The sequence below is a fragment of the Belonocnema kinseyi genome, chromosome 5 (genome assembly GCF_010883055.1).
Source record: "Belonocnema kinseyi isolate 2016_QV_RU_SX_M_011 chromosome 5, B_treatae_v1, whole genome shotgun sequence".
Lineage (NCBI taxonomy): Eukaryota > Metazoa > Arthropoda > Insecta > Hymenoptera > Cynipidae > Belonocnema > Belonocnema kinseyi.
This window is the reverse complement of record NC_046661.1, coordinates 123,769,212-123,791,160: the sequence shown is the minus strand read 5'-3', so window position 1 is coordinate 123,791,160 and position 21,949 is coordinate 123,769,212. Positions and strand designations below refer to the sequence as shown.

Here is a 21,949-nt window from a genome sequence, read left to right as displayed (position 1 = left end):
CTTAACGAACAATTTTTTTTTTTCAATTGGTTATAAAAACACGTAAACTCAGAAGATGTGGACTGTGACTGCACCATATATCTTGTCGGGAGTGGTGCTGACGGAAAACAGATGATTTGGAGCGATTCGCGCGCCATCTGTTGGTCATTCTAAGGACTTATTGAACTACCCTCGTATTTTACATTTACATAACGTCGCATAATAATAAATAATTAGAAAAATAGAGCTCAAAATTGGGTATTTTAACTTTTCTGAACTGTAGCTTATGAGGATGGCTTTTTCACCAAGTTTTAACTTGTCGGTTTAGCGCAGTGGATGGCACTCCCGACTGCTAGGCGATAGATTTAGGTATAGATATGTAGGTTCGGGTCCCCCTTAGCGTTAGAAATTTTATTTGTAATATAATGTTTAAAAATGTAATATATGTATTCATTCTAAGCATTGCCATTAACATGTGTTGACAAAATACTCGCAGTCAATTACTATTTATTTTTTAAATACCTTTTTTGTTATAACTTTAGATTATAGAAATAGTGGACGTTAAAATTAAACAAGTAGTTTGAAAATTATATTTTTGTAATTATAAATAATATTCGAACGAAATGCAGTCGTCTGATGATGAATGGATGGTCTTTAAAACAATTTAATAATTTTGTATCATTTTTAAAATTAACTCCGGCATTTTCGTACGCCAGCGGTTTGCCAGTACTGCCTCAGTACTGACAGTCATTACTGCGCCAGTACTGACAGGACAGTACCGCCAAGCGTTACAAGCCAGTACTGGCACAGTACAACCAGCCAGTACTGGAACTCCGGCAGGCTGTACTGGGCCAGTACTGGGCCGGTGGTGTATTTCTACCGGGGGGGGGGGGGGGGGGGGGGGGGGTCCAAATTATTTCTTACACGAATTTTCATGAATACTGCCCCCAAATTTGTTTGAATTTACACAAAAAATGCGGTAAGACAAAGTTTTATATAAAGTTTAATACGTATTTCCCATAAGAAAAGAAACTTAATTTTTTTCAGAATCGTCCATATTAGGTGAATCCAGCAGAACCTCAACAGTTCTCTTCACAATTAGCTATAGAATGCAGATAAATAATTGATTTTTAAATATCATCCCAAAAGTCTGTTTTATGGGGTTCTGAAAGACCTCAAAAGTGAGAAATTGGGTTCTGCGAGTTGTTGGTGATAATTATAATTTTTCTGCGTTTTTTTAATATGAATTTTTGAACTTATTTAACTCTTTAGTTAGGTCAAAGAAATAACCAAACTAAATTTAACAGAAATAATTTGTTTAAACAAATTGTTTAAGCCATCTCAATTGGAGTTAGGTAACAATATATTTAATTAGATTAATAATTCACTCAATTAGATTAACGCTGGAAAGTACCTGTTTTTATTGTTTATAATTCTCTTCTCCTATATCGATACCAGAAAGTTGCGGTTTTTTCTAACTTTTTAAGTTTGGGTCCATTTTTGATTTACGTAGTAGAATTAACAAACCTAATGATTTGAACAATTTATTGGTATGTTTCGTAAATCCATCTCTTTATTGTGGACATATTTTTCTGAAATAGAACCAGATATTTGAAATATTCTTCAAATATTTTTACATGGATCATATTGTATGTAGATTTTCTTTGCACTAGTTACTGAGAGCCTATTTGTTTAAATTAATTTTTAAATAATTAACACATGGATAAAAATACTACATTCCGAAAAAATGGAATGCCACCAATTTGAAAAATTCTTTTTCTTGAAATTTATTTATTATTTGTTCATAAATAAACATTAAATATTATTACAGTACTTTGGAAGTCGTTCAGTTCCATATAATTGAAATGTACTCATTATGAAGCAGAACAATTTAAATTTTGTCACTTCTTTTAAATATTTTAAAGTCTCATCTCCTCACATTGTGTTATTTAACTGGGAAAAAAGTTTCTTAATTTTTTAAGATTCAGGCAAAAAATGATAACTGGGTCTCGACACTTAAAATATCCCGAAACATAAAAAATTCCATAAATCTAATACTTTTCAAAAGAATCGACTTATCTGTTTAAAAATCAACGATAATGAGGGGATAAGAATTATATAAAATTCAAGGAACTTTAAGTTTAATTGAAAAACCGAACGGAATATATTGAATGAATTCAACAAATTTTTATTCACTTCTTTCGAATGCGAAGCTACAAGTTTTTTTGTTCAGGTAAAATAATTTGATTAATTTGAACATTATCATTTAGCCCTAATATGCAAGTACATATACATAGTTAGTACTGTGCATTTTTTCATCCAGAACTCATCGTTCAATTTGAATTTTATGACACAAATATCATATTTGAACAGGATGTAGTTTTTAGATAGTTGAAAAGGGAAAGAAAAATGAAAAAAGAAAAAAAGCTTTTCCTACAGGTTTTTTTTTTAGGTAATTATAAAACTGTTAAGCTGTTCGTGCTATATTTGATATTATCTTCAATCGCTATACTTATCTTATTAATAGTCGAATTCATCATACTATATAAATTTTTTAAATTATCAACCATTTTTCAATCATTTTAAAAATAAAAGGCACTTTTCACTTATGTTTAAAGAAAATTGTGTAATAATTGATATAAAACTATAATATAATTAGGAAAAATACATCTTCTGAGTTTGTAATGTATATCGGAATAAAATATACTTACCTTCTAATTTTTTTTAAATATTGTGAAGACAATAAAAATTAATATTACATACTAGAGAGCGGAAGCTTCAAGATGGATTAGCAGCGTTAATGAACTTAACTGTAGAAAAAACAAACTATTTTAGCGTTTTTCTCCGTAATAATTGAACATTCATTATTATTTAATTTCTCATTCTAATTACACTCGAAAACTACGTTGTCAAAAAGCTATAACAATTTTTATTTGGTAATAAATACAGCTTAAATTGAACAAACGAATACAACCAGTTCAACAAACACATTATAAAGTATTACACCCAACAACGCAAGCATAATCTTCACATATTTTATCAAATAACACAAGAGAATCTCGTTATTTGTCCCTAGATTGCAAATGTTTCCAATAACCCAAAATCGATTTGCTAGAGTGAGAACCTGATATAAGGACATTTAACGAGGTTCCTCCCGAATAATAATTCACGTAACCTTATTTTTTGAGCGCTAATCCTTTGGACTTTTCGCTCTAATAGATCCTTATTAAATCCTTAAAAATCCTTAATATCCTTAACGATAATTAGTTCTAAAAATTAAAAGTTGTATTGAATGATTTGTAAAAAGATGGTGAAAAGTTGAGGGGACCAGGAGAAAAAGTCTGTTAATGACAAAAGGGTCTATGTTAATGATAAAATAGTGACAGCATAGCTTTTTATGTAAAGCGTACAGAATTTTCAGGTTAATTACACATTTATGGGTGTATTTTATATTTTTATCAACAAACTTTATTTTCTGTGTGGAATAATGAAATTGAGATTTGTTAGCAGGAACAACGAAAGAAAAAAAGCGTGGAATCGAAGCCTGAGAAAAATTGTGCGTTTATTACTGAATACGTAAAGACGATAATATATTGTATTATGTGACTGATGACTCCTTTTTTAAGGGTTCCAAAACTGCTTTACACGATTTCAGTTTTTTAATGTGAGAAATCGCATCCTTCATTTCTACCACGCTGCTTCAAATTCAGGAGCGTAGCCAGGATATCAGAATTAAACAATTTATCACTGAAGACTCAAATTCGAAGCTTTAAAATAATATAATCGCTTTAATAATAATTAAAAATTGTGCGTTAAACAATGCTAAAAGGATTTCATTAGTGAGTAACTGGTTCCGGTGCGCTTAAACTTAAAAGGAATGTTTCTCGCCACTTCGTTGATAAAAAGAGTAATACAAAAGTCAGTGTACATTGAATATGAATACATTTAAAGCATTAAATGAAATTATAATGAGACGATGCGCAATATTATTCAGTTTAAGACTCACGTAATTTGATTAATCATGTGCCTTGAAATAAATATCTGAAGAAAGTCGATACGTAAACGGAAAAAATTCCAGAAAATTCGACACTGTTACATTTATACAATTTTGTTACATAGATGTTACACAACCCTCAGAAAATTGGATGTTTAACGCACATGTATAATCGCATAAATGTAACATGAACTACATAATTAAAAAATTTATAATTAGGTATAACAAATCTCACAATCGCATATAACGGATGTTACATCGCGCAGTTCTAATATCGGGAGAAAATAAACTCCTTCCTGGCTACGAAACTGATTGAATTTTTCATAGTCGTCATTTTGAAATATTCTTCTTCATCTCATAAATGCCAAACGTTTTTGTGCAATCTTTAAAATTTAAATAATAACAAAATTCAATCTTGTTCTCGAGGGTCGAAAAAAGTTTTTTTTTTTACTTTTACTTTTAATTATTTTCTCACGTGATTTTTCAGGAGAGGAGGGGTTTTAGTGGTCCCTCGGCTCTCTCTCACTTGATTCATTATCATTATTATTATTATTAATTTTATTAAATAATCTATATTTATATATGTAACATGCCCCCGCGCTCGATCTCGAAATTTGCACCCTGTACTTATGTAGGACAATACATGTATTTGTGTTCTGTATACATGGGTGTGTGCTCAAAGGAAATTTACCATTTATGTCAAACAACCTGAAAGTGTTATCCTAGATTGAGTTTAATTTTTTTTAGTTGGATTGTTTTAAATACGAAAGCTTTTATATTTTAATCAGTCAAATTTAAATATGCTTAAGCTTTTGCAACTGCGGAGATCTCAATTTCATATTATGAAATTGTTAGGTCTACAAATTAATTTGGTTCCTTTATTTTAACGTCTTGTAACTCTTGGTCAAACTTGAATTGAATTTTAAAATACAATATAATAGGTGGCGGCCCTGCGGGCTTAACCTTAACAATCATTAGTGGATACAATAGCGTCAGACAAAGAGCATTTAAGACACTGCTTACTTTTTGTATTCTAATTGAAAAATCATAATTTTCAAATGTCTGAAACTACTTTTTACACGTTTTACCTGTCACCGTACCTTCTCCCAACACCGTTATATTGACTAATTATTTTTAAGGTTAAGTCCGGAAGGCCGCCACCTATTATATTGTGTTTTAAAGTTTAAGGATGTCTCTTTAAAACTACCTTATAGGGCGAGAAACATTCAAGTTTGATTATGAGTTACAAGACATCAAAATTTAGGTACCGAATTATTTTTTAGACCTGATTGTACTTTTTTTCTTCCAACGAGAGCTATATTTTCTGGTTATGTAACATACAGGTAACTATTATAAGAAGCTGGGTTTAATGCAATACGTGTTTTCCCGTAGGTGTGTTACTTCGCTTTCAAAAAGCAGAGCATACACTAGTCACTTTTGAAGACAGATTTCTGTTACCGACTTTTACCGACATTTTGCGCCACTGACGGTTCGTGTCGGTGCTAAATACCAAGTATTTTATTAAATTTGATCTTTTCCACTCGGATCTAGTCCATATTAGTAGGGTATATTGTAACAATATTGTGTAACTAATTCACCCCAATTATTAAATTTTTTAATTGAATGGAGTTATAGACGCTCTTAATTTTTTAAATTTTTTCCATCACTTTAAAAAAATGGATTTGAAACCTTTAAATCATTTCCAAAAAAAGTTTATGTTGTTACTTAGTGTATAAGCAAATTACAAAAAAAATGGCTGTAGCACCAAGAAAATCGTTAGAAAATAAAAAATGGGGTACCAAAGGTTACGTACGACCTTTAGCACGGATACGATACTTCGATTATTCGAGATGTCGGTAAATGTCTGTAACAGAAATCTGTATCCGCCATTGGCTCATCCCTTCTACTCATGGATTTGAATTCGTGTATGATACATTTATATATAATAATATATAATATATCCTCATAAATTTTTCTTACGATTTTGGGTTATGAAGTCATAATAATAATACCTATCTATATCTACAAATGCAGTAGCCAAACACTGTGGCTGACTGTACTATTTTATCTGTGCCAAATCGTGATGGCTGCGGGAAAGCGCAGCCTATTTTTACGTGAAATCTCTCTCTCTCTCTCTCTCTCTCGCAAGCACACACCCAAGCACACAATATTTTTCATTTTTCTCGTAATTTTTTTAAATTTCTCTTAATTTCCCTCGTTTTCGCACAATTCCTCTAATTCCTGTTGCTTCGAGCACGGAATTATTAATTAATTTATTTATTTCATTAGCCTCGTTTACAACCATTTGCCATCCAGCGACCTTGACGAGCAACGATCGCATCTCCATCGCTGTCGCGACGGAAAAATGACTTTTTTGAAATATAGGGCTTAGGCCATTCCTAGGAAAATGCGATTGTTTTGCATGGCGCCCTTCAATTTTCGGCTATGCTAGAAACTCGTGTGGTCATTGGTGGATTGTGGCTTTTCACTGGTACGTCGCTTTTTTCGTGGCAGTAATTCGGTATATTTTTTGTATACCAGAAAAGGGGATGCTGCGTCGACCGCTCGTTCTTACGCGTCTGTATTACTTTATTATTATAATTTAGTAATAATAATAATAAAAATAACAGCATTACTAAAAACCGGGCTTCGAAATGTGAATTAATTTTTTTGTTAAATTTCTAATTCATTCGTTATTTGTGAAGTAGATTGTGCAACAGGTTATGGGCCCAGCACTAAAGTGGTTTTCAAATCCTGAGTGTTTGATTGACATAATAATAATAAAAAATTTTAAGTAATTAAGAAATTTATTTAAAATTCTTTAATTATAGTAACTCTACACTTCGAAACCCGAGGACAGTCGGTATGATGTGGATAATACCAAGAGTAGAAAAAACGTGAAAAGTGGTATATATTTGGAAAAGTGAAGAAAGATGGCGATCTGGGATCGTCACACTTTGCACACCGTTTTGTGTCTTGTAATGGAAATCACAAGAAATATCACACCGATTTACGACTATTTCACATTATTCAATATCACAGAGAAAAGGTTTTATATCGTGTGAAATATACAACGCATTTGTACAACATCGATCAAATATTTTTCTTTGGTCGAACGAAAACTAGAATATTACCAGAAACTGGTTAAAATAAGTATACAGTAATTAAAATAATCAATTTAAGTTTGTGCAAAATACTGTGCAATTGGAGATCAGTCAAAGCGAATATTTTGCGACTCGTCAGTATTCCGCAAAATCCACTTTTCTTAATTATGTTACCGAAATTCATTTGACGGAATAACGATTTTTCATAATACATTTTACCTTTCCCGATTGCGTTTTCCCTACTCTTTATTTTTCCGAATTACCATTTACCCTACTTTTTAATTTTTCAGAATCACTGTTTGGCATAATCATAATTTTGGATTATCCGAAATACCATTCGCCATAATTTGGCTAAATGTAAATTGTAGTAAATGGTTATGCGGACAAACAAAAATTATGATGGTTGACAATTCGAAAAAAATGTAAGGCAAACGGTAATTTATCAAAATGAAATTTTTAGGTAAAACGACAATTCAGATCAATAGAAATAGGGTGAAATTGTCCATCCATTTAATAAAATTTGCTTAAAGAAACATTACGCGAATATTTTCTAATAGAATATAAAGCTAAATAAGGTTTCGAATTTTTATTGCTAGCACTTTTGAGATACGATGACGCCTGAACAATAGGCGACCAAAATTACACTTGTGTATGAATGTATCTGATTTAAATTCAGAAATTGGATTCCAATAATAAATTCAGTCAAAAAGAAAATGTATATGTTTTTCCTAATTAAAACTGCATATATGTTGCTAAGTTCTTTACTTATATTTTTCACGATAAGTAACAATGTGGAGACAATTTCTGGAAAATTTGAACCATTCTAAATGAGAAATTTACTTACAGTCATTTGCAAAATTTGTTATGAACTGTTGTGGATTTTTGAAATTATTTTTTATGTAAAATTCCACCGAATTCTGCAAATGATTGATTTCGTTCGAAAAAGCAGGTCGATCGAATCTACTAACCATACAGATTATAGTTCGCTTAAATTCGTACTTGGGTTCGTATCCAATAACTTATCAATTAGCTCGAACACATTTTGATCGCAAATATACTTTAATTATTTATCATACTTAAATACAAGCTTCGCAGACTTCAACTGTAATTTTAAGTAACGAGATATTCTCGATCTGCCTTGAATTCTCGGCCAATTTTGAAAAATTCAGATCCTTTCTCGATGTTCAAATATAATTTGATCACTTAGTGCATCTATTTTTATTGTTATTTGTTTAATCATTTATATAGCTTCCTTAGTGATGGTCGCTTTCTTGTGCGTTCGACTAGTTTTTAATTTCTCAATAAGAACAATTGTAGATAAAATGACAATATTAAAAACGCCATCAAAAGATTGTTGCAGTATTAAAGAACAACTACAGAAATATGCTAGAAAATTTTCTAGGAAAATCCCTTTGATTAATTCTACAATTGCAACAATCTTTTACATTTCAAGTAGGATCGGTTTACAATAGTGTCATTCTAACAATAATTTCCTTTACTGACTTGTTTATTTTTCTAGAATAAGTTGGCCATTCCTAATTCTAATCTTTCCTCAGAATGTATAGGATTTGACTAGAGTTCTTAATATCATAATTAATATGTAAAATAAATAAATTTGTTTCTGGTACAAGAAACGTAGGGGAATTCTTACAAATTAAATAAAACTTGGCTAAAGATTGTAACAAAATTAAAACAAGGTAATGAAAAATTTCATGCATTACAAAAAAATTGTTCCTCATCTCAAGTTGTATAAGAATCAAAAACCCGTATCTACATCATTGGTATCAGCTCATTAATTAATTTCTTGTCCTAAAATTATCTTAGCTGACCCTGTACTGGTCAGCCTTGAGTTTCTGATCGGTTCGAATATTTCAGTTCAATTTTCAGTCGACTCGAATCAGATATACTTTATCAATTTAGTCGACTCAAGCGACCGTCTTTGAAGAAAAGACGCGCATGAACGACCTTTCAAACAAAAAAATTCTGGTGACAACGCGCATCCCCATACGACCGCAGCGCATTTTTTCACCATTTCTCCTACACGCCATACTCATTATTACCTTTTCTATATTTTTATTTAAAGTCCAAGTCCGTAATTATTGAATTATTTATTTGTTTAATAAATATAGTATTCACTGTCGCAGCGCGGTGTGTTTTCATAATGTGTCTTATTTATTTCGTGGCCCCGTGGCTTCGCTTGGAAGACCATTGTTAACCTATTTGTCGAGTCGGCTCCGACGGAACCGACGCGACGTGACGATGATCACGAGGATCTTCTCCTGGAGGGCGAAACTCCAGACCTGCTTCAGAAGATCTTGTTTCAGTGATCGGTAGCCGGCGCTATGATTGGTCGAACCGATATTGGCCGGGCGAGATTACGTTATCGATTTTTTCGACTTCAGCTTCCCTGTGCCGATCCCGTGTTCCTGTTCGGCTTCTGTTGGACTCGGCGGCCCGCTGCCGAGCCTTGCTACTCGCCTAAAAATCTCGCTGTTGACAAAACGAGGATAGGAGTCCCGGTGCATCAGGGTGTAGATTTGGAGCTGTGCCTCGTCGAACGTATGAGGCGTTGGATCTGCCATGTTCCGGTTAACAATCTCGCGCACACGCGAGTCCAGGCTCACCTGAAATTAGTAAATTTCATTAGTTTCAATTGCGTAAATATATTTATGTAACGCAGGATTGATTAACGTGTTTTATCAGTTTTTTTGTTTATATCTCAAAGTGTAGCCGTTTACACATCAAAAGACCCAAAAAATGAATTCGTCCGATCGAGCTCAAAGCTTGGCTGATTGCAGTCCTATTAGATGACACTTAACATGAAAGTTCGCGTGATGTGCGTCGCTGATTCGGTTGGAGCAATATAGGGTGAAAGTGCATAAAAATCTATTAGGTGCCTTTTTTTCTTTCGATCCAATGTTTTTTTATCGTGGTTTGAGTATTTATGCTCGGCTGCTAAGACGAAAACTAAGACCCATTGGGGGGAAAGAAAAAATTAGCATCTAATGGATTTTTATGCACTTTCACACTATAAAGCTCCATTCGAATCAGCGACGCACATATCGTGACCTTTCTTGCTAGTGCCATCCGATAAGACTCGATCGGACATAATTTTTTTGGGTCCTTTGATGTGTAAAAGAGCTCACAGCTTGGATAATTGCCGTCCCATCGGATGGCACTTACAAGGAAAGGTCGCGAGATATGCATCGCCGATTCGATTAGAGCTTTATAGGGTGAAAGTGCATACAAATCTATTAGATGCCTATTTTTTCTTTCAGTCCAATGAATCTTAGTTTCCGAGATATCGAGGTTTGAATGCTGGACTCGCGACTGTAGAACTCGGACCCTGAACCGTGCGCTTATCAACGTACCGCCAACTATATAATAGCACCGGCTACAGTGGCGAGTTGAGCTTTATTGAATGCTCAAACCGCGATATTTCGGAAACTAAGGCCCATTACATAGAAAGAAAAAATAAGTAACTAATGGATTTTCATGTACTTTTCCCTGTGAAGCTTCAGGTGAATCAGCGACGCACATCTCGATACTTTTAGACTTTTGTTAGGAAGCCTATTCTTCCAACGTAAATAACTTATTTCCTTTTTCAGATAGCAAAATTTAACCTGATATGTTTTCGACGGATTTGATTTTTTCTCGAATTGAGACCCATTTTTTTATGTTTTAAATAGCCTAGTTGAAAAGCTTTGATTTTTCCTATACAATACCATCATTTCAGGATGGAGTTTTTTCTGTTCTTGAGTAATTAGAAAATGAGTAACTGAATCCATACGAGCTGAAACTAATTTCTTGCTTAGGATAATATTATATGCCGTTAGTGTATCTGCTCTCTGCATTTACACTTTACAGGGTTGAGACTTTTATTGTTAATCAAGTAACAAATTAAATTGCCTGCATTATATATTGAATGTGTAAGAAAGTGATATTTATGTTTATCTAGGTTATTTATTTAAATTAGAGATTGATAGATTTTATTTTTTGCTCCTTACTGCCTTGCTATGTATAGTTAATTTTTCATAATTGCTGCTCCTCATCGCGTTAGAATTTCTCTATTTTATTGGCTGCTTTCTTGGCGACTTTGTTCGATTCAGCAGTTTCTTTCTCGAGTTCCTCCTGCGGTATATTTTTGTTTGCCTTTTGGAAAGATGTCGTACTTCTCAGAGGATGAAAACATTTTCATTTGAAGTTTTTCATCCTAGGTAGGAATGAAAGCGTGGTTTTATATTGTACCCAGGATGGTTACTGCTTCGTCAAATCGTTCTTTCCAAATCTCGGTAGCTGAGGTGTGACTTTCCTTGCTGCTGAAGGAAATTTCGATTTCTTTGTAGTTAATCTTTTTCCACCGAAGTACAGCTTGAGGGTCAAGTATGAGATGTTTTGGAAATTATAAGCCAGAACGATCTGAATTCTGCAAGTCTCTTTATGTTCGCCCCTATGCCACCTCACGCACCTTTACCATGAAATTTACCATGGAAGTGCCATTCTGATGTGACACGAAATGGAAAAAGAAACAAATGAATAAAGAAACTTTCTCACATTTAAATAAATCACCCAGATATATACAGAAACATCACTATCCTATACATTCAACAGATATAAAGTCAATAGAAGTAATTTTCAAAGCATATTCCTAATTAATTTTAGCCTAACTTAATGCAGGAATTATAAATTTTGTTTAACTTAACAATGATAGTCTTAATCCTGTAAATGCAGAGAGCAGTTACTCTAACAGCGTATAATATTCTCTAATGCGAGAAACTAGCTTGAGGGTGTTCCATGAGATTCCTGGGCGTGAAGGCAGCAGCGAAAGCTGCGCGGTCACAGCTTCGGCAGAGCATTCGGTTACTCATGAATTATACTCAACTTTCGATATAAGAACGATTTCGGACATGGCTTGCGTTGGTCTTGATCCTAATTTTGAGGAACTCAAACGTAAAGGGGCAGGACTGCATTAATTATTTTTAATTACTTTGGAAGCATGGCGCAACCTGATGCAACTAACGCACTGATAGTGCGGCCCTCCAGCTGTTTGTTCGCGGTTGACTAAAAAAATCATCCCTTTCGGTCCGCAGCTCATATCGCGAAACTGTAGAGGCCATCCGTTCTAGGAATATTATAAACTGGGAATTTCTATACGGATGTTTAGTGAACTCGTGAACAAAAAAAAATCATCCTGGAATAGGGCTGTATCATAGGAAAAACTCATCTTTTTTACTAAAACTATTGTTTTTTTTTTTAAATCAAGTATGTCCAAATTTGAGAAAAAGTTCAATTTGTTTTTGATTTTCGAAAATAGAGGTCACATTTTGATTTTTTCAAAACTGGCTGTAACCAGTTAAAAGAGCATTGAAAAAAGAGCGTTGAAAATTCTGCACTTTTGAATGTTTTCAATTGAAATCTCTTTAGTTTCAAATATGTATCAATAAAAATTCTTGAATTTTGATGATTTTGTAGGTCAAAAGTTTTTTTATTAGTGATTTTTTAAAATAACAGAATTTTCAGTTATAAAACTGAAAACAATAGTAATTCTCAATTTTAAATATAAAAAGATTCAACATTTTTTAATTGTAAACATTTAGAAGTCACACATCTACATTTTTACAGAGTGACAATCGAAAACTCTTTAGTTTTAAAGATAAAGAAATAAAAATTCTTCAATTTGGATGATCTTCAAGATCAAAACTGAAGCTTTTAATACTGAATCTTCCATATTGAAGAAATTTTGAATGATCAATTTTCAAATTTACAGAATTCAATACTACTGTGAATTTAAAACTTGCATAATCTCTTATTGTAAATTTTTTAAATAAAAATTTTCAATTTTAAAGATTTTCAGTTCAAAGTTCTACAATTTTGGAGAATACAATTGAAAATTCTTGAAGTTAGAAAATATAGTGTTACAGTACTAATAGGATTTCAAGATTTATATTTTAAAGGTATGTGATTTTGAACTTTTTTTTGGATTAGTTTCACTTGCAATATTAAAATTTTTTAATTCTAGATTAATTCTATTTAAAGATTAATTCTAGATTAATTAAACATTCAGGAACATTTGTATTGTAGTATTAGTACACTTTTTAATTTTGATAATAATATTTCCAATTTCAAAGCCTTAATTTTTTCACTGAAATAGGTCTATATCGTTCACCCTCTCACCCTTAGACCCCATTACCACCCTTCTCCGTATCCACCCTTTTATCTATATACTTCTTCCTTCCCCTATATAACCCAGATTTCCCGAACATCTCATCAAGATGGGTTTTATATAGATACTTTTTTATGACTTCTTCTATTGTCCCGAAAATATCTTTCCTCATAGTTCCAGTGTAATACAGTGTATTGAATACATTTTCTCAAATTCGGAGATTATATTTGCTCAGCAAACTCGGTGGAAATTTTTCCTAAAATTGTTCAATCATTCAAAATTATTTAGGTTTAAAATGAAAACTTTTTCCACTTATAGTACCGGTCAAAATTGTTCGTCGAGTAACAAAAATTCGATTAAAAACAGCCTTTTTCTTGAAAAGTGTCTTTAAGGCTCTCAAACAGACTTTGAGTTTCGCCAGGTCCATGATGCGTCTACAAAAATGCATTTTTTATTGTTATATTTTTACCAGATAATCTAAGTGCAATTATACCGCCGGAACAGAGTGATTTTTCGAAAAATGTTTTTTGCCGCTTTTTTGTAATTGTAAGTTCAGTTTTTGCGCCTATAGAATGCAACGCGCTAGCTGTTGTGTACGCCGGGCTGCAGTCACCCGGTCTAGTTTCAAGATTCAAGACACTTTTTAAGATAAGGCTGTTTTTAATCTTATTTTGTAAGTGAACGAAAATTCCAGTTTAGATTTTTGCTGATCAACCCCCTCCCCCTCAAACACTTCTTCATTTTTCGCAATAAAATTCTCTATTTTTAAAAATCAGGAAACATTAACCCATAACCCCGAGCGTTTGAAATTAACTTTGGTTTTTAAACAGGAAAAGCTTAGTTTGCGAAAAAATGAAAAAAAAAAAGAAGTACTTGTTATGAGCTTTTTGCAAATAAAAGTTTATTCACCTTTAAAAGAATGTTCAATAAATAATTTTCATTCAATAAATTTAAATTTTGATTCACCCAATCCCCTTATATTGGGTCGAAAATGTATTTAAAAAATTTCAAAGTAGAGGTTTCATGTAAAGTTCACAATAAAGATGGTATTAAAAAAAACATTTCAATTTTAATTATTTATATCTGATAAGTCAGAAGTCTTAAATATTTTAACATTAATTTTTTATTGTTTGCACTATTATTACTTAATTAAACAATTTTTTTATTCTGTAAATCGTGATAAGTTATCATTTTTCGGGGTAAATGATACAGTTCATGAATTTGAAGAATAATATTTGTTTTAAATATATTTTGTAGTTAATTAAACCATTTTTATTTGTATAAACGATTTTTTACCTTTTGTCTGTAAAAGCTTATTTTTTCTAAAATTAATGACATAATTCATGAATATTATGAGTAATCTTTTTTATTGAGCATGTATTGAAATTGTTTAAACAATTTTAATTTATATAAAAACATTTACATCATGTAAGTTCACACGAAATATTACTCTTAGCATTCATCAACTGCGTTATTTATTCTAGAACGTAGTAACTTTTTAAGGTTTAGAGTAGAAAAAAGTTATTTGAACAAATGAAAATGATTAATTAATTGCCGAATAATATTAGAAAAATAAAATGCTCTCGAAATTCCTTAATTATATCATTAATTCCAGAAACAATGCATTTTTAGGATTTACTGGAACAAATGTTTGATGAAATAATTATTGTTCAAACCATTTAAAATTAGTAAGGAAATACCTGGAAATGATTGTACTTATTGCATAGAAATAATAAATATTGAAATAGTTTTAAAAATTCCATCTTTTTAGCATGATGTTTACATAAAACTTCTATTTTGTAATTTTTTGGGCATTTTTCAGACACAATGCAAGAGGTTGGAGGGTCAAAATGAAAAGTTATTGGGTGGAAATTAAATTCGGATAAAAACTGCTTCGGGAAATTTATTAATTATAAATTACTTTTTTAATCGCGATAAAGAAAATTAACATTCATGATGCTATTCGCGTATTTCATGATGTTTGATTCTGATCATTCTGTATTTCTAAATACGAATCTTCTATTTCTGCAAAATATTGCCTGACATAAACTTGCTTATGTGTTTAATTTGTTATTAACAATAACAATGGCGATTTACTCATTCTGAAGATGTTTGAAAATATTGAAAGTTGTAAATTTATAAAAAAATCATTTGAGAATACTAAGATCGATTTTTTTCAGCAGTTATATTTTAAAATAAATTACAAATTTTCTTTAATTAATATTACTGTTAAGAGGTGTATTTATTATTGAATCATTTTAAGAACAGTTTCCATCAAAAGTAAGATAAAAATGACACATATTTTCAGATAAGTTCAGAATATATAATGATGATAAGTAGCGATTTCTCAAAATGACTTCTTCCTAGATAAATAATATTGCTCAATTGACTCTTTTTGGGGCACCTAATACCGAAATTTCCTAGCAATAAAATAATATATGGAACAAATTGATAAGTACGTTTATCTTGGTAGTTTATCTTTTTTATTTACTACTGACGGAAATATCGATGGAGAGATAGCCTTGCTTCTAAACGAGGGAAGGAAGCTTATCGACAGGGTAGGAGCCATTACTCATTAGGATAAGAGTAAAATTAACGAGAAAAAAAGAGAAAACGTTGACAGAAAGAAAGAAGAACGACTGACAACACAAGTATATTTAGGTAAAGTAAATATAAGCGTAACCAGTCATGCAGTTCTAAAAGAAAAAGTGGTCTGGCGATTCTTTCCATAAATTTTACTAGTTGGGGGGGGGGCTAAAAACTACGGTTGTTAACAAGGGGGGGGGTTATAAATGAAAATAACGTTACGAGATTTAATAAATAACATTTAGAGTTTGGTTAAAAATTCTATTATTTGGTTGAAAATTTAGTTATTTTCTAGAAAGTGCAATTATATTGTTAAAAAGTCATTTTTTTAATTAAAAATTCATATACTTTGTTGAAAATTCATTTTTTTAGTTACATGTTCATCATTTTGGTTGACAATTGAACTATTTTAATGAAAATTCGTTTCATGTTTGATTGGAAATTATATGGTTAAAAATTTTCTTCTTTGATAGAAATGTAATCTACTTGGTTGAAAATTTATCCTTTTTGGTGAAAAATTCAAATAGTTTGGTTCAAATATCAACGGGTAGATGCTTCGTTGAGAATTCAGCTTTTATAGTTGATAAGTGGATTATTTCACTCATGTTGAACCACTTTGTAAACAAATTAATTTTTTTTCATTAAGAATTCATAATTATATTTGAAAATCCAACTATATATTCAAAATTATTTGATTCTATCTGAAATTTGAATTATTCCATTTTTAGTTGAAACCTTATCCTGTATATGGTTTAAGTTAAAAATTCTACTATTTGGTAGAAAATTTATAGATTTTGGTAAAAACTTGTCTTTGTGGGTAGAAAATTATTCTTGTTTGTGAAAAGTTCGTCTTTTTGGCTGAAAATCTTGTTAAAAATACATCCTTCTAAAAAATTTGTTTTTTACTCTTGAAAATTAAAATATTTGATTTAATTCTAATCTTTTTTGTTAAAAATTCGACCATTTCGTTGAAATTTCAACTTTTTGGATGGTAATTCAACTGACTTAATGATAATACATCTTTCTTGATTGAAAATTAACTTTTTTGTTAAAAATTATTCTTTTTCTGATTTAAAATTAATTTTGTTTTCTTTTTCAAGCATTGGACTTTTTGGCTTATAAAATTTACTCTTCTGTTGAAAATTCATCTTTCATTGTAGAAATATCATCTTTGTTAGTTGAAAATTAATTTTTTTCTTGAAAATTCAACTGTCTTCTAAAAAATTGGTCGTTTTGTCTTGAAAACTATTTCATTGAAAATACATTCTAGTGTGCTGAAAATTCAACTATTTGCGAAGGAATTCAACTATTTTGTTAAAAATCTAATCATTTTTCGAAAATTTAACCATTTTGTTAAACTCATCAATTTTAGTCGCAAATTCAGTTATGTTGTTAAAAATTTTTTCTTTTGGATTGAAATAGTTACTATTTGGTTAAATCTTTAACCGTTTTTTGGAAAACTCGTATCTTTTATGAGGAAGTTTACTTATTTGGTTGTTAGTTCAACTATTTTGTTGCAGGTGTAATATATTTGACCTTAAAATCTTAGGAATTTAAAGTTACTTTCGGGGGAGCGGTGAAGATAAAAAAAGTCAAAAACTGTCAACGTAATTTATGGATAACTCATAACTTGAAAAATTTTCTGTGTAATAAGAAAGTGGCTTGGCGCCGGCAGGCATTCGAAAAAAGTACCCTGGCGGCGCCAGGCCCCGCCAAACCTCTATTACACCAATGAGCGTGCCCCGAGACAGGCCAAGGGAAGAATAGTAGGGATGTCTGAATGAGCCCTGAGTCGAAGATTATGCAAGCGAAGAGCTTGTATGAGGAAATGCATGGACGTGAAGGAAGCTAAAGAGGTATGTCAGGACAGAAAAGTGTGGCAACAAATCGTTGACGCGAAGTGCATTGTGAAGAGTGTCACTAGATGAGTGGAGTCAGAGACATTTGAAACCAAACATTTTGGATACTAATGGGCCAGCGTGGATAGCTTTACATGGTGACTTTGTAAAGCTCTTCTCCTAGACTGATTGCTAGAAAGATTGATCAGCTACCTGTGCTGGAGCAGTGTTGCGGAAGGAACGTATTATTTTATTATTAATTAATTCATTAAATTAGTCACGCTTAACCTAAAAGGAATATGGCCTATAAATTTCACGTTCGGAAATAGAAATAAAGTCCTTAGAAATGGATTCGCGAGAAACTTGCATTATCCTTCAGAGCACTCCCATCCATGAGAAATTAAATTTCCATTTAGCCCTGCAGAGTGGCAAAACAGGTACAAGATGCACAAGAGTTCACATCGAACATCATGATTCAGGGTCATCTCCCAACAAAGATTAAAATGCAATCCAAAACGAATTTTAGAATTCATTTTGTAATGCAGAATTGTATCTATTTTATTTTTTATACAGAGATAATATTTTATGATATTTAGATTTATATATTTAATATTTTAAAATATTTTATTTTAATTTTTTATAAAAAGATAATTAATATTAAAAATTTTATTACAATTTTTAATATCCAACTTGATTTTATTTCATATTTTGTTTTTATTGTGCTTGTTATAAATACCACATTGCTTTTTCTGCAATTGAAATTAATTCCCAATGTGTCAGCGTTCTTTATTGGATAAAATAATTGACCTGATTTCATTGAGAATATTACTCAATTGAAAATTAGCGCTTTTGCATTATTAGTTTATCTTCTTAAAGAGTATGTAAATTAATTTCAATTTAATTTATTTAGTTCGATAAAATACAATAATTAATTTCACTACAGTGTAGCAAATAATACTTGAAGAGTGGCAGAACTAGAGAAACTACCACTTTTATCGAAAATTGGTTGATTAAAACATTATTAAAAAATCAAATACACATCGTCTTAAAATAATTTTTTAAATCTTATTTTTCAATACAATATTTTTTAGCGATTTTGAAATTTCTTTTGAATTATTGATTTGATTTTTAAAACTCACGAAATTTTTAATCTTAGAATTCTTGGTCGATTTTCTCGGATCAGACTAACTTTTTTACATCAAACTGTTGTTTGTGTTCAGAAAATTAATATGTCGGAAGCATGCTCTTATTTATTTCTAAATAGTGCAGTTTTGTTTGATCTTCAAAGGGTGATTTTGATTTTATAGAATGTTTTTTCGATCTTTTGAAAAATTCCCATTTTGCTAATTGCCACTTCTCAGTTCCGAAACAAATAATATTTTATTTCTTTAAACTTTTTTTATGCACTTGTATCACTTGTGTGCTTTTCAATTTGTAGAAAATTACATTAATAAATTTAAGTTTTTTAATTTTTCAAGCACTAGTAGTCGAGAATAACAATTATTTGACGTAGTTGTGTCAAAAATCAGATGTCTGGAAAAAACAGTTTTTTTATGATTTATTATTATAAAGTAATGTTGATAATGAAATAATTTCAAATAAAAAACATTGTTTACAAATAGACATTTTAAAATTTAAAGTAAAATGTATTTTTACAATATTTCTTCAAATTCAATTTTGTATTGTTAATTTTTCTACTAAGTTTTCCAAAATGTTTAAATAAATTATTGCTTATTTCCATTGTTGAGTAAAGTAGTACGGAATTTTTCCCCGCAAAAATAAGCCATGATTGATTGAAATTTAACTATTTGTAAAAAATTTATAAGGAGCTAGAGTACGAAAAAATTCAATTGCAGAAACTACTGTCAAAATAATCATTTTGTGTATGTTTTAAACTTTTTTCATGTAACATAATGTTTTTCTTTCATAACACATGGTTTTTAATAGTATTTCAGTTATTAAAATCGTAGACAACTTTTTCCCAGAGACCTGATTTTTTTTTCACGATAACCACCTTGAACATTAAAATTATAATATTTCACGATTTATAACTTTTTTCTAATGAAATTTCTTTAATATTAATATTTATCACAAGACAACTTAAAAAATGTTATCATGAAACATATTACAAAGATGCGAAAACAGTGTTGAATACCGATTATTACATTGAGAAATTGTTAAAAAAGGTATTTTGGATTGAAGTCTTTTCCCCTACTCCTCAAAACATTAGTTTAAGAATTGTAATCTTTTTTTGCAAAAATGTGAAAAGTACGTAGGCAACAGAGTTTTTGAAAGAAATTTAACTGTAGAAAATTAAGGAAACGCCTATTTTTCCAGCTGTTGCATAAGCGCATTATATAATAATAAATTGAAAGTTTTTTGCACATATTAACACGAGAGCTAATATAAGCCTATGTCTAATAACCTAGTTAAATAAGAAATATTAATTTTATAAAAATGTATGGTAAACAAAATAGCCAATTTTTTATTTATTTTTTAAAATGTTAATTACTCTAAAAATAACAAACATTTTTTACGTTTCTTGGCCTCAATTTAAAGGGTAAGTCCCCAACTTTTCAAATTGTATTCCGAACTTATTAAAGTATTTTGAACATTTTTTTACTAGGCTCTACCCTAGAGCTTAAACTTTGTACAAAAAAGTCACCAAATTTCACAAATGTATAACTACTAATAAGAATATTGGAAAAATCAATATAAGAATAATTTCATAAAATTCAGTAATATTTATAAAAATAGCACGATTTAAAAAAATTAATATTTCAGAACAGCCTAATAGGTTATAAAAATACTTCAAAATGGGATCAATATCTTTAAAATTTATTTATTATTTTCCGGGTTATTGCAATTCTTTGAAAACATGGAAATTGAATGTTATTCTGGAACATCTTTTTATTTATTCGAAAGAGATTTGTGAACACCCATTTTTTATTTTATTTTTTATAATTTTTTATTTAACATGAAATTTGACATTTTGTTTATAAGCGATCTGATTTTTTTACAAATACTTATATTTATGCAAGAAATCATGGAATTTTTAAAGATACTTCTCTTAAATAATATTCAGCGGGTTAAGTTATTTTAAAAAATGTTTTTTTTTTTATATTAACAAATTAATGAGTGGAAGTGCTAGTTAAAAATAAAAATACTTGGAGTCTCTGTTGTTTAATTTTTGTTGTAAACCTTTCTAATGTTATTTTATGAATGGACTGCAAATGTTTTTTTTATAAACAATTTTACTAAAAAATCCACGATTTCGTCAATTTGGTGACTTTAGATGTAGCAACAAAGATGTAGCACCTTATTTATTAATAAATAAAGTCCTTACGGAATATTTGGCAGTCGATCCGTAAAAAATTACATTTATTTGTTGAAAATGGACAATTATGTGGATTTGTTTATAAAATGGATTTAAATAATGAAAAACGACTGACGTCTAGCAAAATTTCCTAATATGTTTTTTCTTCTTGAGTCAATGTCTGTCGATTCGTAAAAAAATAACAACCATTTTTTGACAAGTAGTCGAGTTATGAATTTGTTTATGAATTTATCAATTATTCGTTTGTATATTAAATATGTTTATAATATTAACATTTACTTTGGACTTGAAAAAAATTGTAACTGTATATTATTTTTATGTATGTAACGAACAAGAAATTCAAAAATAAAGTTTTCAAGTATTTTTAATCTTAAGGTAGTACTTTCACTCATTAGTTTGTTAATATAATAATAAACAAAATTGTTCGAATGTTATAACCTGCTGAATATTGTTTTTAAGAATTGACTTTATTAATTTTGTGATGCTGTACACAAATATAAGTAGTTATATAAAAATGGGATCGTTTATACATAAATGTCAATTGTGTTGTTGAATAAGAAATTACAGAGTGAATTAAATAAAAAATCGGTTTTACAAACCTCATTGAAATTTATTTACAAAAGAGGAACCCAAAACAACGAATTTTTTTCAAAGGAGCCTGCAGTTGTAACTCCAAAGGAACCCAATTATACTAAAAACTTTTTTCCAAGAACTTATTTTTCGCTTTGCCCACTCCGACATTTTGTCTAATTGTAATAAAGAAAAGCATAGACGCTGATAGATGTAGTATAGGATGAATTAGACAGGAGGACATTGAAAAAGATAGACGGGAATTCACATTAGCAGAGATCGAAAAATATTGACAGGAATAGATAAAGGATCGGATGACGTATAGAGAAGAAAGGTCAAAAGATATTTCCGAGGAAAGATAAAGGATAAGAAAATATA

At 30.4% G+C, this 21,949-nt stretch overlaps 2 protein-coding genes across 3 annotated transcripts in view; one reads left to right on the top strand and one right to left on the bottom strand.

Annotated features, from left to right (window-relative positions):
• LOC117172400 (protein charlatan) overlaps window positions 1-21,949 on the top strand; it is a 480,082-nt gene that overhangs the window by 362,355 nt on the left and 95,778 nt on the right. The window lies entirely within an intron of this gene.
• Window positions 2,757-21,949, bottom strand: part of LOC117172402 (regulator of G-protein signaling 17) — a 58,906-nt gene continuing 39,713 nt past the window's right edge. Inside the window, exon 4 of the mRNA XM_033360293.1 lies at window positions 2,757-9,701. Within this exon, the coding sequence (XP_033216184.1) occupies window positions 9,453-9,701 (249 nt within the window). The 3' untranslated portion in view covers window positions 2,757-9,452. The remainder of the gene's footprint in view (window positions 9,702-21,949) is intronic.